Here is a 16,609-nt window from a genome sequence, read left to right on the forward strand (position 1 = left end):
TTATGCCGAACGCCGACGAGCTGGCAGGGGCGGGACTCCACGCCAGCGTGCCCGAGCGCCGTTGCGATGGGTGGGTCAGAGGATCGAATCTGAAGGCCAGACAGCCCGCCTGCGTCAATAGCAGACTGCCGCCGCCAACACCAACACCCGAGTCCGCCGATGATGGGGCTCGCCCCTCCCCCTCCCTGCCGGCGGCACGTGCGGCAGCCGCGGCGCATGCCATGGCCCTGAGAGGGCACGGGGTCAGAGCATCGGAGCCGGTCGCCGACCGGCGCCGACACCACCCCACCAGAGCGCGTCCGGTGGACAAAAGCACGGTACCGGGCCACAGTACGCGGTGCTGAGCCGGCCGGCCACCGACACTGGGATAGGTGGAGCAGACCGCTTTGAAGCGGAGTAATTACTATCAATAGCTGACCGGCATGGCCACGTGTAAAAAGGAAGAATGCATCGTGAACAGCGTAATGATGGGGAGTAAAAGCGATAAGTAAAAAGGAACTTTTATTGCCGGGAGCAGAAATTGTCTGTAAGTGCTCTGATGGATGGGAGCTAAGGGGCTCTTTGCTCAGAGAGACGACGCTCTTGTGGCTGGTGCAGGTCAGAATACCGGTTTGGAGCGCCGTCCGGCCATCTCACTTCCTCGCCGCTACCGGGAGCCCACATGCGGAACAAAATGGAGCCCGGTCACCCGATAGAAATCAATTAATAGCGGGTCGGCACTGGAACGTTCGCCTCGGGCCACCGACTCGTCCCGGCCGCACAAAAACCTATTGTGTACCTGAGAAACGGCAATCGAGCGCAGCTGATGTATGCCCGAGATAAGACACTTGTTAAACGCGGACCGTTATAAATCATCGGGTTCCGAGCGACCGCGGCAGGGCAGCCGGCCGGCGGCCGTGGGGGAGGGCTGGGGACCGCGCGATGCGACAGGGCGGCGTCGTACCGGTGTGACAACCCCAGGCCGAAGGGCGCGTCAGATAGGCCTGGGGCACGGGGGCGGAGGTCGGGTCACCCTGGCCGTGTTTATCGCGCGGGGCTCAGGTGTCGGACCTCCGACACCGCTCAGACCCGCTCACGTGCCTCCGCTGGCGCCGTGCCAGACACACCGGCACGCCACAGGTCACGTGACCGCGCGGCCGTGCTGCCGGCGGAGGCACGTCGCCCGATACCCCGGGGCTAGGGGGGGGGGGAGTGGGGGGCCACGGCCGGCCCGCACACGGATAGTGTCTCACACTCCATGGTCGGACAGCGTTCAAGGACAAATATTAAATATCCTTGAAAACAGTTACTTGCAGTCGGGCTAACTACAGACGTCATTCATGCGACACGAGTAATGCCAGCGATTCCAGTAAGCTCTCTAAGGAGAAAGCGCCCCAGTTAGCAATCTCTCCCCTGAATACCAGTCTACGGGTTAGACAGACCCAGAAACCCTTCCTTCGACCAGTCCGAACCGTCTCGCAGGCAATTATCTATGCCGCACGCTGCTCTGAGAGCAGGAGCCGACCCAAGTCCGACCTCGCTGGCCAAGTCGGTTCCAGCCCGCGCCTCCGACAGTCCCATCTGGTCCGGCCGGACCGTTAGACTCTGTCCACTAGCGGCCACTCTCTCCGGTGCTACCGGGTCCGCATACTAAGTGGGCGAGCGCGGGCGGCCACTACGGGCCGCGTGGCTTTTTGGGCTGCGTCGCGTACGGCCGGTTCGTCGTGTTTGCGGCGCCCGAGCGTGTCGTGACTGGACGACAGAGCAGGGGTCGAGCGTGATCACGTGGCGGCAGTCGGAACCTTTGACGCAGGAGACGATGAATGGCGTTTCATAATTTGTCGGCCTGTTTTGAATAAAGAGAACCATGTGACCGGGAAGAGCGCGTTGTTCACAATGCTTCTGATTAACCGACCTGAGAGTTTCAAATGTGTGGCTGATATAAATGCTAGCGTCAACAGAGACAACTGGGGTGGTAAGGAACAGGGTATTCCACATGAGTTAGATTTAGCGAAAAAAATTTGCAGAGACATCACCACAAGCATTAAAGCGTGATGCCTACTTCTGTGATTTAAGCCATCACGGGGCCGAATAACAGATCAAAACATTTGACTGGACTCAGAAGCAGGATATAAAACAACGGTGAATGACCTAAACGTTTTTGATTTACATTGCCCAGAATAAAATCATCTTTTACATCAGGTTAGAAAATATGAAATAAACACTAAAAGGGAGCACAATCTCACTTTCACAACATTCCAGGGAGATCCGAATAATATTCATCACGAGATGAGTTAAAAGACTACTGGAGCTGCCATTTTAACTATTTTTTTCGAAGGCGTGGGTCATGATGACATAAACATTATCTCATTCAGTTAAATTTATAGCGATGATGAGTGCATGGAGGAACCTTTTTGGCACTCCATGTCCAAAACATGACATGACGGAGCAGCAAATTACCGACGCTGACACTTCATGTCCGGCTCCATCAACACCACGAAGAAGGTCGAGATCTAGAGTAAAAAATCGAGACACATGTTCAAAAGCCAACCGAAAAAGTGATCCTAGCGTCGAAAAAACTCCACGAAAACAGGTGAGGATGAAGCCAAAGGTAGAATATGAAAGTGATGACGAGAGAAGTTTGGAAGATTCTGATGCAAGCAGCGAACAATCGGATAAATGCGCAACATCATGTGCGGCAAATGACGTGAATTACCACAAAAAGCGAGAAAGGAAGGGAAAACGGCGCAAACGTTCATCAACGTCCGAAGACTTCAATTCGCAATCAAGACTCCAAACCGACGCGCATTGCGACGAATCTCCGGCAGTGAGCAGCGTCGGATACGAGTCAGACGACAGCAGCATGCCCACCGACGTTCGAGCTGAGCCGGAGTGCCAGCGGAAGCCCAGATCTCGCCAGAAGCCGATTCTCAAGAAGTCGCCCGCCGCCAGGGGCCGCCCCCGCAGCCGGTCACGATCAGTGGGCGGCTCGCGCCGCGGTTCCAAGCACATCCACTCGCTGGACGACCACGACAAGGGCTCCAAGTGCCGACTGTGCACCACGTGCGCGGCGCGATACCAGGCCATCCTGCTGAACGGCAAGTATGCGTGATCCCCAGCCGACCCAGGCGTGACCCGCCGCCCCCGCGCCACCGCCGACCGCTAGCCATGCCTCGTCAATACAGCTCCGTCCACCGCCACTTACCGTTCAGCTGCTTGAGCTCGTACTGTTCGGTGCGCAGCGGGTGCCGGTAGATGAGCGGGTCCGAGCCGGCGAAGTCGGCCACCGTGCCCGCGTACAGCTGACCACCTGAAACACACGCAGCCGGGCGTCACACCCGAGTCAGCTGACTGACAGCGGCGGACGTGCGCCGGGGTGTGCCGGGCGCGCCGAGCGCCGCTGCACGCCGCCCGCGCCGTAAAAACACGGCGCCGCGTCGGTTTGGCGGCTCAGCGGTTAACCTGTCGCCTGGCGGCACGGCAGGGCAGGGGGCGAGGCGGCTGCTGAAGCCACGGCTGCGTGCGACTTGATTGCGCCGAGCCAGGGCGTTGACCCGCAGGCCGCCGCGTTCGGCCACAGCAAGGGCCGTCCGGTAAAAGCTAAATTGTGTTTCTTGGACGGCTGCTCGATTAGGGATCAGCGGGTGCCCGAGAGTAACGCTCACACTTCCCGGATATTAAATGGGCGGGGAATCCACGTTGAGCCCTCCGCAGCACCCCTCAGCAGCTGCAGACGTCCACCAGCAGCACAGCGAAGAAAACCGCCGCTCTTAGAAGGCTGCACGACTTCCTCCCGCTGAACCATCTCATTGTTCAGCAGTTTTCAGATTCACCCGTCAAACTCAATAGACAGCCACACCCTTGCCTCACGCCGTCCTCGGGGAGACAGTTAGCGTGAATTGATCATAAATTTGCACAAATTGACAATTTTTCTTGGCCCACTATCTCACCAGCCGTTGTCGGTCTGAGCGCAGCACGGAGCGTCGGTCGCGTTATAGGCCCATTAATCACAGTTGGCGCGGGCTGCGCCTGTTCTGCCGGCGGCCGGGAGCCGGAGCCCAGCCCACACGCACACAAGTGGGCTCATTTCCAGTGGCAAAACAGCTCCCTCGCCACGCCGCTCTCCGTCTGCAGCCGTCCTACGCTCTGCCAGCCGGCCCCGACTGCGACGCACCCCTATCGTGATCAACTCGGACAGCTGCTACACCCGAAGCGCCAAGTTCGTCCGCCGTCTAGGTGACGGGTCATGCGGAAAGCGCTCTGGCGGCGAACTTTTCTAATATGACATTCATCGGCGTCGGGCGGCCAGGCCGCGACAGGGACAGCCGGGACGCTCCGGACGTGCAATAGGCGGCGTCACTCACCGACGAATGCCACCGTGCTGTTGTGATTCGGGTCGTACGGGCAGATGCCCTTGCCGTCCACCTCCTTCCCGTCCGGCACGTACCCCAGGCCCTGCAACAGGGGCAGCGGTCACTTCCCTGCGGATTCCGCCGGCAGACCTGACGGATTCCGCCGGAGCCTGTCTGGCGGGAAGAACGTGGCATTCTCAGACATCAGAGGCGAGGCAGGCCGCGCGGATCTGACGGACAGGACGCGATGGGGACGGAGAGGAGAGGGGGACGGGCGTGGGGGGGGGGGGGGCGAGTCGCCGTGGCGACCCAATATAACGCCTCTCCGATTGGGTTACCGTTAGCGTCGGCAGAGCCGAGAGCGCCTGGCTGTCGCGACAGGTCGGAAAATGCGGCCGAATAAACACGCCCCGGCCGGCGCTTTGTCTGCACTCTCCCGGACAAATAGCGATTTGACAGCGCGGCGATCGTCGAGTTTGGCGGCGCGGTGCCGCCCACAGGAAGTCCGGGACATTCCAGCGGCCGGGTCAATACGGCCCTCATTCCACCGGGGGGCTGCAGAATGGACAGGAAGTGCAGCACCCACAAATGGCGGACGGATTTCCATGGAGCTCGGCGGGATGCAAACCAGACTTTTAGCCGCATTAGTTTCCCCATTGTTATCCGAGAGCCTTATTTGTTGACGTGTCTGTTGCCCTTGGACCACGTCATCACCCTGGTCGGCCCTGCCAAGTCTGCGCCAGCTTTCCACATTGCCAGTGATCATCAGCGCTGACGCTGTGCCCGATCAGTCGCCCTCCGAGCCGACGCAGGTCAGCCCGGTTGTGACAGCGCTGACGTGTGGTCCAGCTGTCATCAGCGCTGACGCCGTGGCCGGCCGGTTCAACCGCCCGGCGGCTTTTTGCCGCGCCGCCGCCGGTGTTTTTATCTGCCGGCTTTTTGTGGCGCTGTCGATGGTCTGCGTCAGAGGGGGCGGGGGGAGGAGGGCGGTCGCGGCCGAGCCGCGCGTCGAACGTGACGGATCGGGCCCCGCCGGGTCTGGCGGACGTCCAGCACGCCGGGCACACGGACGCCTGAGGCGCGACGACGGCTGTGGACTGATGGCGCGGCGAGAGGGAGGAGCAGGGGTGAGCGGGGAAGGACGCGAAGTGAGAAAACAAGAGCAAGGAAGAGGAGTGAGAAAGATCGATCCGGGAATAGGCAGGGGAATGATGAGAGGCAAGGAAAATACAAATAGATGAGAACGGACAGGGGTCGAGGTAGCAGAAGAGGGGCCCGCATGACGTCAGAGACAGAGACGGAGAGAGAGAGAGACACCATGCTGTAGGCACCGATGACAAGCAGTTCGCGGTTTGCAGCAGGCCGCCGGGGCCCGGTCGAGGTCGGCACGCACTGTCGCAGGAAGGCAAACCAGCCGACCGCGCAGCAGCGGCGCGTCCACTTACCGGCTTCTTCCTGTAGCTGCGACACTTGGGGTTGTAGGAGTTGGTGCCGCACACGAACAGCTGGCCGTCCTCCTTCTTGGCCAGCACGCGCACGTAGTTGTGGCACGCCTCCTGTGGGCCAGATCATCGGTGTGATTGGACTGTACGATCGCGGCCAAGTCGCCGCATACGTTCCACGAGAGACTGTGCACCGAACTCCGATTTACCCGACAATAAACCATAGGCCAGCTTAAATGCCAATGTCGAGAGGGGGACTCATCACGAACTGGACGGAAATAAAGCATGTCAGCTGGATCTGGAGGCGAAGGGCGCCACGAGAATGGTGTGCAATGGAATGAGCAAAGTTTGTGATGTGGCTGTGTAAGACCCCGCGTCATGCACTTTGCGGCATATGTGCCGCAGATATGTTTGGAAGTTGAACAGAGCATGGACTGTACTCAGCGCAATCCTGTGGGCCTGAGCTGCGTGGCCTGGCCCACGCAAGGAAGCTGGGTCGGGCCTGTGTCAAACCTGGGTCCGATTTGACTCTGATTCCATTTGACTTGAGGTCGGGCCTGGACCTAGGTTCAGCCCGAATATTGCCTGACCTCGAGCATAAGCCGGCCCTGGGTCTGGGTCTGGGTCTAGGTCCTGGGTCTGGGTCTAGGTCTGGGTCTGGGTCTGGGCCTGAGCATGGGCCTGTGCCTGGGCCTGGACCTGGGTCTGGGTCTGTGCCTGGGCCTGTGCCCGTGCCTGTGCCTGTGCCTGTGCCTGGACCTGGACCTGGGCCTGGGTCTGGGTCTGGGTCTGTGCCTGTGCCTGTGCCTGTGCCTGTGCCTGTGCCTGTGCCTGTGCCTGTGCCTGTGCCTGGACCTGGACCTGGGCCTGGGTCTGGGTCTGGGTCTAGGTCTGGGTCTGGGTCTAGGTCTGGGTCTGGGTCTGGGCCTGAGCATGGGCCTGTGCCTGGGCCTGGGTCTGGACCTGGACCTGGGTCTGGGTCTGTGCCTGGGCCTGAGCCTGTGCCTGGGCCCGTGCCTGTGCCTGTGCCTGGACCTGGGCCTGGACCTGGGTCTGGGTCTGGGTCTGTGCCCGGTTCTGAGTCTGGCAGGCGCCACACGCAGAGGAGGGCGGCGTCCGCCTGATTGGAGTGGACCCGAGGCGCGCAGGAGGCGGCTATTCAAACAGGCCGGGCACGTTTTGAGCCCGTCGCCGCACGCCGTTTGCCTGGCGATTGCCGCTGGCCTTGGCGCAGACAGCTCGTCCGCCACGGTAAACAAAGCGGTCGTCGGGCGGTCGGCAGCGGCGGGGGCGGACGCCGCGCGCCCAGGTGAGGGCGACCGTCCCACCGCCGGATCTAATCACGCGTCTGGCGTCGAGCGAGACACGCATTCATGAGACGCGGCCGGGCCGCATCCTAATCACCCGGCGGCGGCCTGGAAGGCAGCGTGATGGGATTTTGCCGCGTCCTCGGGCACCGGACTGACATGACGCTGCTTGTGCATGCAGCGGGCCCGCGTACATGTACGTCGTACAAAGTAAGTTGTCGAGGCTAAACGCGTGTTCCGGTGGGGGTAGGGTCAATTTGACCCCAGAAGTGTTTTTCAGAATGATTTCTGAACGGCGCGGTGCAGCCGCACCAAACGTTGGATGGCTGTAGGACATTTAATAGCGGATCTTTTGGTACGCGCAATTAAATGTACCTTGCAGAGTCGCTGACCTACGGCAGGTCAAAGTTAGGCCATGGCTATCAGCGACGGCCGTTTCTCGGGAATCATTCAATCTCATGCGGCAACAGCATTAAACGAAGACACACATCTCTGGCAAAATTTCTTAGGCAATAAAACAGCTTAATCTAAAATCAAAAAATCGAACTGACCTATGGTTAACTATGATGGTCAGGCCGAGTACAAAACTAACCTGCTTTTTTAATCGAGAGCTTTCTTAGTAGGAGCAGTTTCTCGTGCTCGTGTTGGATTCATTTAAGACAGAAACCTCAACAGAAATGTTTCATAGCCGTTTTAAAGATCAAGAGGTCACTAACCTTCGATGACCCCCCCAGTCAACTTTTTGTTCTTGAGAAATTACGAAATGGTAAAATCATCACAATCTCGTAGGTTTTTGTAACCTTGACATTCTAAATGTCAGACAAGATGACTGAACTTAAATGACCACCACTGATATTTTGCTTAGAACGGGTGTTTAGGTTCACGGTGGTTGCATGAGGTCTGGGAGCACGTTGGACACCAATCTGGAGTTTTACCTCGTTTGACGTTATTTGACCCCAAGGACAAATGACCTGGGAACCTCAGATTGTCACACAAGTGATTCCAATACAGGCCAACATACCCTGAGACTTAAGTATTTCTAGCTATCTCAGTTTTTCAGATCTCAGCGGAAGTCAAATTGACCTCCAGCAGGGTGCATGGTGTTCAACCGGCCGCCCGGGCGCGCGTTAAAAAAGGCGCGATTGGGGCTAGCCCAAGCGCCGCCGGCAGATAGTGCTCTGAGCGAGGCGTGTGCCAGCCCGATCGAGTCGGTCGTGAAATAACAAACAGACGGCGCACCGCTTCGAGCCGACCTCGTGATTAACGCGGCAGCCGAGCGGGCGCGACCATTCGCCGGGAAATATCAGCTCGTTAAACCTCGATCCAGGCAATAAGAGGGGCTCGTAAGTCGTGCGCGGCCGGGCCGGGTTTCCTCTCGGAGGGTCGCGCCCAGCCGTGTCCGGAACGGCACAGTTCGAGCCGGCCGCCTGCTGTCGGGGACAGCACCAGACCAGCGCGGTTGACCCCTCGGCCGAGGGCTGAGCAGGTCGCGAGAGCGGCAGACCAGCCCACGCGAGAGCACTGGCTGAACGAGCGCATCTCGGCGCAGCCCGCACACAGCCCACTCGCCACATGATAGACACACCACGCAAACACAAACATGCCACGGCTGAACCGCAGTGCGGCCGTTTGATTCACGGCGCCGTTTAGCCACGCCCCGGTCCCGGGGCGCGGGTGGGCGGCGCGCCGCCGGCTCGGTCCCACGCGCGGCCGGCGTCCGGCGTCGACGGCGTTGCGTTAGCGCAGCGCCGTCGGGCGTCGGAGCCGCCTGTGGTCGGCCGGGATTGCGTGGCCGCCGGTCGGACCGCTGCCAGCCGGCTTACACGCACTATCGAGGCGATAGCGCGCCGGTTGTGCAAAGAAAGCGATCGCGGGAAGCTTGGGCCGCGCTCCGCTGAGGTGAGGAGCGTGCGCGCGCGCGTGGGAGAGATTGCGTCAGAGCGCCACCGGGCGGCGTCCGGCGGCCGCGGCGGCTCCCACCTCGCTTAAGCCCTTCATGTTGCAGAGCCGGACGTCCTGGTCGGCAGAGTACCACTCGAGACGCTCCTGTCGGTGCTCCGTGAAGTCTGTCAGGCTGAGGTTGAACACGATGTTCCTGCAACGGGCGACACGGCGGGTTAGGTCTGCACCAGTCGGGGGTTGTGTTTTGGCAGAGACCGCTGCCAGTGCTGTTGAAGCGCATGTTAGACATCGGCTGCAAACGCCACCGGCCGTTAGAGGTACCAACACCCCAGAATGTGATTAGTAAACGCTGGTCAGCCCGACCACAGCATACAAACACTAGCCAGCCTCTCCCACGAGCCTCGCATAGTGTGCCGTTCCGGCCCAAAAGAAAATCTCGCGAACGTCTGCCGACCCACCGTGGCTTCAAAGGCAGGCCTCTGCCGGCGCCCACATGCCATCCTCGTGTCTTGGGACCGCTACCTGGGGCGCATTACGGATTAGCATTGACACTTTGGGAGGCGGTCCGATGCCTTTACGGCCGGCCAGCCGGTGGTTAGTGACCATTACGGCCCATAACGGCTGCGGCGTGCCATTAGCCTCCGCTTTTGTCCCAGCCCGGCACGGTGCGGTGTCGCACGAGCCGCGCCGCCAGCCCCGGCCGCGACACGGACGCTCCCCCGGCCGCGGACTACGCGCTCATTTCCAGACGGCACCAGCCTTCGCCTCTGTCGTGGTGTGGCCCTTCGTCTCCGTAAGCCGGCCGGTGTTGCGCAGCCGGCGCCGGTCGGGTCCGGCGGCTCACGTGGACGGCGGCGGGCCCGACCGCGCCCCTGCGCCGGGCCCTCACGTGTCGCCGACCGGCCGGCGCACGCGCGCCGCTGCACCACAGCTCAATCGCGGACAATGCCGGCCGCCGACGGCCCGTCAGTCAGCGGGCGCCGCCGGCAGTCGACGTCTCTGTCGACTCGTTAGTCGGCCGGTCGCGACGCGGCCGAGCTGGCGCAAGAACTGGTCCGGCGCGGCGCGCGGCCGACCCCACTCCGGCTCACCTGGAGGGGTCAGCCGGAGGCAGTGGCGGGCTGGCCACTGAGCGACTGTCGAGAAACGTTCGCTGGTTGCTAAGTGGCCGTAGCGGAGAGTTGTTTGGTCACTGAACTGTCAAATACCAGATGGCCTCAGGCTTTACGACAGCCGACTCAGCATAAGCGCTGGAGTTGCTCGGTGTGGAGCGGTTCCAAGTGGCGTCGTTTTTGCGGCGTGCCGCTGTCAAATTCAGAGACGAGCATCGCCGGGCTGTTTCCCAGTCCGGCGCTGGCTGACAGCGAGCAGTCAGCAGTTCAGCCAGCCTATCGGCCGAGCCGGCGACATGTGGCCCGGCCACTGACAAGCCGTGTCGCGTTCGCAGCCGCTGAAGCCGGCCACGAACTCGGCCGTGACAGCGGGCGCCGATGAAGTGGGGCGCAACGCATTCTGCTACCGAGGGCGGCGCGCCGAGAGCCTCGAGCAGACTGCTGAACGTCAGACCGGACCTGCAGGTGGACACACGGCTCCGTTCCTCCCTGACACGAGTCTGGAGGAGAGCGGACTGACGCCGGCGACCGCAGCAATGACGGTCCAACGGCAGCGTCGGCCGCCCACGCCAGAAGCAAGCTGGGCGGACGGCCGGTCCGCGGTCTACGCTGGCCACTCCATGCCGCGATCGCTGCCGGCAACGAATCAGCGTCCGCGCAGCTCCACGCCGCCACCGGCAGCGCCGCGCCCGCCGCCGCGCCGAGGCGTCCCCCAGAGTGGGGAGGAGGCGGCCGCCGTGACGCCTCCGGCACCAACAGTCGTGCGGTCCGTGTTTAGTCTGCCGCCGGCTGTCGGCGCCGACGACGTTGGCCGGCCGCCGAACGTCGGCCGCCCTGGCACCGACACCCGCGTGGGAACGTCGAGAACGACGCGGCTTTGCCGCCGCCGCCGGCAATCCGACCCGTTTTACGACCGCGACCGTCACGCCGGACAAATCGCCAACGCTTTCTGGTGTCACGCGTCGCGCCAACCGCCACGGCCGTGAAATGCGGCACCCCGCGCGCGGGCCGCGTGCGGTACGTGCTCCGGAGGCGCGACCCGAGATAAGCAGGCCACACCCCGCCCGCGGGCCGGACCGCGGGACGGACCGCAGGAGGTCCCGCCCCCAGCGCCGCACGGGGGCGGCTGGCAGCGCCGCTTCGCAAGACGGTTCCCAAAGAGCGTTCTGAGGGCCACTCAGATGAGACTTCTAAAGCCCATTTCGAAGACTCCTGCGTTGGCCATTTCGAGAACCGTTCGAGGTCCCGGTTTGTGACCATTCCGGGCAGCCGTGGGAGCCGCCGGCCAATCGCCGTACGGTCAGCGCCGTCACCTTTGTCCCCCGGACCGACTGTGTCACGGCCTGACCACGTCGTGGGAGCGGCTCACAAAGCGGCGCCCGGTCATCGGGCCCACGGGTCACCGGAGCGGGGCCGGGCCGCGCCGGGCAGGCGACGACGAGGAGCCAGCGCACGGCCCAAGCACCGCGCACAACTCCCCCGTTGCTATGACAACCGCTTGCAACGCGGTGCATGTCGCGAGCCAAAGATAATCGGATAGATAGCTGAATTAGAAAAATCCCAGTCCTTGATGCAGTCAAGGAGTGCCTTTTGCATGTAGGACCCGTCGAACAATCGCAGCGATAGCGAGATCTGGGGAGTCACGGCCGCAGCTCGGACTCCGGCGCCTCTCCTTGAAATGCCCATGGCACCGTTTGGCAGCGACGTTCGGCCTCACCTGGCGCCGATGAGAAGAGAGTTGCCGTCCTTCTCCAGCAGCTTGAAGTGGTCGCTGTGCGACGTGTTGCCGGAAAACAGCAGCATGTCGCGCTCATCTGAAACAGCAAACAGCTGGGGTCGGGCCGGGTTTGATAACGTGTCACGCATGGGAAAAGAACGGCCGATTAGCAGGATTTAAAACCCATCGGGCAGACGCACTCATCACGCTAACTACCACCGTTTCAAAACAGCTTATGTGTTAATATTCTCCCAGCTAGTTTTTCGTAGGCGTATTCACTGCTGGAACGGCCCAGTGTAAGCCGTGAGTTTCTCATCGTGGATTTATTAGCCATGCATTCACGTGACCAGCGTGTTTATGGGTGATCATAGATCTGCGACAGCGCCGGGCGGTCGCAGCCGCCTCGTCTCGTCCCTGGCCAAGACATGCCGCATTCCTGCACATAGACGGCGGTGTCATCTTCCCACTTGGCGCTCCCCGTCTTCATCCGTAACCCAACCGAAAGTCCTCGGGAATTCGACGGCCTCTTAACAGCGGAGTGCTGTCACCACCAGACCCGAGGTCCGTCGCGGTGTCGGAGTGCCGCCCGACGCCGCCGCTCCATCCCCAGCCCGTCCGCGCCGCGGCGCCTGAGGGTCCTCGGCGGAGCTCTGAAGCTCGGCAGCACGGCTCGGTGGCCGCAGGCTCTTCAGCGAGCTCCAGCTCAGCTGCGGCGCAGTGCCGCCGCTGCAGCAGGGGTCGGCTGACCTCGGCTGCTCGCCGCCCGGCGTGACCGACGCTGCCCCGTTGTCAGCTCGCCGGCCGGAGACAAATCGACTAGGCTGTGGAACACGGCGCAGCGCCGCTCAGGCCGCCGCAAACCGCCGAGCGCGCACATTCACGCCCGTGCGAAACACGCGCTGAAAGCGGCGCTCCGTGTCAGCCGGGCCACCGCGCTCTCCACTAACCTCGGCTAACGGCACGAGAGCGAGCGAAGGCTGGTGATTCAGGTAGTCGGGCGACGGGTCGGTTTTTGCACGGTGTTTACGCGCCGGTTTGAGACGACGGGCCACGTGACCACGGCTTGATCTGCGCGACGGTCGTCGTGCGGCGTTCGTGGCGCGGCGGCGGCCGCGGCGTCGGGTCGCCGGGGAGCTCGCTGTCGGCTGTGCAGCGGCCCTGACGTTGGCGGGAGCCGGCCAGAGCGGCCCTGGCGGGGCGGGCCCCGCGGCCATGGCGCGCGGAAGCCGAGCGAGCCGGCCGCGCCGCTCCGCTACCGCCAGGCCGGCCGCCGCCGCCGGCCGCCGCCCTGATTGGCGCCATTTACGCGCTGACGGCGGCGCATCTGTTGTGATCGGGCCGCTCAGGAGGCCAGTGGGCTTATCGGGGCCCATTGTCGGCGCCGCCGAGGCCCGGCCGGCCGCTCGCGCCGGTCAACAGCGGCGAGCCCGGCGCGCCGGCGGACGGCGACGCGCCGCCGCGCTCGGACACTGCTACAGTTACTGTAGCGCGCGCTTTTTTCGGCGCGCCCGGTCCATCCGGAAGCTGTCTGGCGACAGCGCCATCTGGCCGCGTTGAATAAGGCGCTAACGAGACTCCCGGGCGTCGCGCGCGCGGCAGACCGACGGCTGGAGCGGGCCGTGCCGGGACGACTCGTTCGGAGCGCGCCGCGGCCGATTTCGCCAGACGGGCGCGATTGGACTCGGGAGAAATGTGCCAGGTCTTCCCAGGCGCGTTCCGTCAGCTGCCGTTACTTGCACCCATCAGGATCTATTCGAATCTCAAAGAGACTCGTTTAAAACGGGCTGGATGCGTCAAGTGCGATGTACGGCCCACTTGAGCTCTTTTGACCTGTCACCGTCCGTCTCAATTTGCACAGAATGCATGACGTGGACGACCAGTTTCGAGCCTGATTTCAGTTACCTGGCGATTCGACCAGCCAGGTGACTGAAACGCCGTCGACAACTGGAGGCGGCCACCGGCGGGTGACACCGCCCCGCCCCTCCACTCGCGGCCTCCTCACTCATTAGCACCTTGCCGCCGGCCTGGCGTTCCAGGCCACCCGCCGCTGATAAGAACACTATCAGCGGTGTACCACTTTCGAGGTGGCGCCGCCCGGCGCGTGGCGGCGGGTGTGGCACCTCGCGGCAGACACCTCCGTTCGAGCACGGTAGGGCGCGCCGACACGTCTGGCGGAAGTGACGCGGCCGGCTAACCCCTCTCAATGCCTCCCCTCCCCCGCCCCCACACACCATCGGGCACGGCAGCTCGCTTTCCACGAGTACGACTGTAATGACATCCCCCACTGGACTGCCCGTGGAGTTCGGGACTACGCAGATCTCCAACGGAAGCGGCCGACGCGCCCTCTAACGGTGAACGTCTGGTCCAATTTCCATCCGTTATCGTATTATGACACGAATGCTAATTTCGCTGGCTGCTTGTGAGGGATGTCCGGGGAAATTTGTGTTTGTTTTAATCACCTGTTCAAATTTTACGCGGGTGGCGATCGCTACGCCGCTAAAGAGCGTGGGTGCCAAGGAATTCGTTGTCGGAGGCCGCACTCCAGATAAAATAGACGGTCGCAAAAAACGGCTTCTGAAAAATGTCTCCCGCTGGATAACAAAGAAAGGAGACACGGCGCCCACTGGCCCGATACTTCGCACACATGGTTCAGACTCACGACCCGTGGGCGGATTTCGTACAAAGAATTTGCAGCACGGCTTTGTGGCGAAGCGCCTCGTTCACACCTCCGCCTTATCCCGCCTGGGACACACCCACTCTGACCACACAACCCATGCCATCGTCTTCGCCGAAGCTCTAAGCACGACAGTAAACACTTTCCCGGTTCGTTCGCGGTACCTGGCGACCCTTCGCCCTGGACACCTCGCCGCAGCACATTCGCTGAACGCCGCCAGGACCGGTTTGGCAGGGAGAAACCGCCCGCCCCGCGGGCGCCGCCGTCTGGCCGCATGTCCACACCGTCCACGCGGTCCACGGCGCTGTCCACGCCCGAGGCTGGGTTTCACTAGCCGCTGCCGGGGGCGGTAGTGAGCAAACACAGACCGGTTTGGGGCGCGGCGGCCAGCCGGCCTGTTTGCGCTGGCGGCGCGCGTTGCCATCTTGGCAGCGGCATGAATGGAGTCGCGGCCAGGCGCGGTGGCAGACACCGCGCCGCCTGGCCGCTCTCAGGTCAAAGGTCAGGGGTCACGGAGGACGGTCCGGACGGGCGACAGAGGCCGGGCCGCGCAGGAGGCCGCCGAGACGCCGCCGCGAGGGCGTCCGTTACGGGGACAGCAGCGACGCAGAGCGTGACGGCGACGGGGGCGGAGGAGGTCATGACACCGGAGGAGGCGAAGTGGGACAGGCCGAGACGGCGGCGGCTGCCGCGCGCGCTAGCCTGGCCAAACAAGCCCGCCCATCTGAATGGAAATGGTATCGCGCCCGCCGCGTTAACGGCCGCCTGCTTCGGTCGACGCGGCGGCCCGCGTGGAAGCGGCTTTAACGAGGCAGGCAGGCCCGGCGCGGCCCGCACGCCGCCGCTCCCGGCGGTCACACGGAAACGTGAACCTATGGCTGCAACTTGACCCGCGCCGACGGCGGGTCGCCTGGGACTAGGACCGGCACCGGTCTCCCGCTCTCAGGGTCCGGCCCCGGCCGCGGGGACGGCGCTGCACTCGCCCGGGAACGGTCCGGCCCGTCGTCTGACGACAGAGACGGCGGCGGCCGCCGCGCGTCACGTGGCCGCTGCCGCTGTAAGACAATCGTCCCCGCGTGACCGCCGCCCGTCACGTGAGCTGCCAGTGTGACGCACCGCGTGGGGCAAGTGTGGAGCAACGAGATCCACGTGCGGTCACCGCAGCACAAGACCGGCGGATGTAGCGCGACGCTGAAGCGGCAGCAGTGCGCATCGTAAAAACCTGGTTGATTCACTGCCAGCTGGCATCTCCATTACGGTAGCATGTATAATGCAACGCCTGCATCTACCTCATGTTTATTGCATGTGTACGGCGCGGAGCTGAATCGGTTTGGAAAGTGTCCGGGATTCTCGGTACGTTGTTGCGCGCGCCAGCGGGGAGAGGCGCAGTAGGTCGGCTTCTCCCGCCGCCGGGTGCCGGCGGCGGCGCGCGCGTCGAGGCCGGCGCTTCTGCCGCGCGCGCGCCGGGTCCGCCGCCCGCCGAACTCGCTGGCGCGAGCAGTCCCCGCGGCGCGCGCCGTCTCCCACACGCCGCGTCACGCACGTCTCCTACACGCTAATAAGTTAGCCAGCCTCCGAGCCGCCCACCCAGCGGCTCCTCCCACACGGACGGGGCAGACACGACACCCAGGGGCAGCCACCACTCAGCGGTGAAGAGGCCGGCCCGACCCAGCGACAAGCTGGCTGGCTGGGTCAATAAGCTGGCGTCATTGAGGCTCAGACCGCTGCCACGAACCAGCCTTCACAAACACAGTCGGCGGCGGGTCGACCACGGCGGCCCGCTGGCGCCCCGCGTCCGACCGTCGTGGTCAGCACCCTTTCACCGGGCACGGTGCGCGGACGTTTTTCGGCGCGCCGCTTGTTACCGAGGCCCGGCGCGCGTTAGGCGCCCGCCTTTTTGCGCGCACCGCTGCAGCGCGCGTGAATCAAAAAGGCGCGCCGGTCGTGAGCACCAGTAATCACGTGACCACTGCGGCAAAAACGGGTTGGCTCTCAGCGGCTTGCGGCGGACAAACGAGACGCGGACCGCACACACGCGCGGCAGACAGGGGGCATCGAGATCGATCGGACGTCTCAGCGGCCCGGCGGCCGGCTGATGATCGAACGCCGGATGCGGAACACGAG

At 63.1% G+C, this 16,609-nt stretch overlaps 1 protein-coding gene across 1 annotated transcript in view; it reads right to left on the reverse strand.

Annotated features, from left to right (window-relative positions):
- Positions 1-16,609, reverse strand: part of LOC119101645 (semaphorin-1A) — a gene marked incomplete at its 5' end in the record, with an annotated part of 91,023 nt that overhangs the window by 10,066 nt on the left and 64,348 nt on the right. The window contains 5 exon segments of the mRNA XM_037225056.1: positions 3,185-3,289; positions 4,344-4,434; positions 5,777-5,887; positions 9,061-9,175; positions 11,812-11,908. Coding sequence (XP_037080951.1) covers positions 3,185-3,289; positions 4,344-4,434; positions 5,777-5,887; positions 9,061-9,175; positions 11,812-11,908 — 519 coding nt within the window.

The sequence above is a fragment of the Pollicipes pollicipes genome, unplaced genomic scaffold, assembly GCF_011947565.3.
Source record: "Pollicipes pollicipes isolate AB1234 unplaced genomic scaffold, Ppol_2.1 Scaffold_4881;HRSCAF=5763_pilon_pilon_pilon, whole genome shotgun sequence".
Lineage (NCBI taxonomy): Eukaryota > Metazoa > Arthropoda > Thecostraca > Pollicipedomorpha > Pollicipedidae > Pollicipes > Pollicipes pollicipes.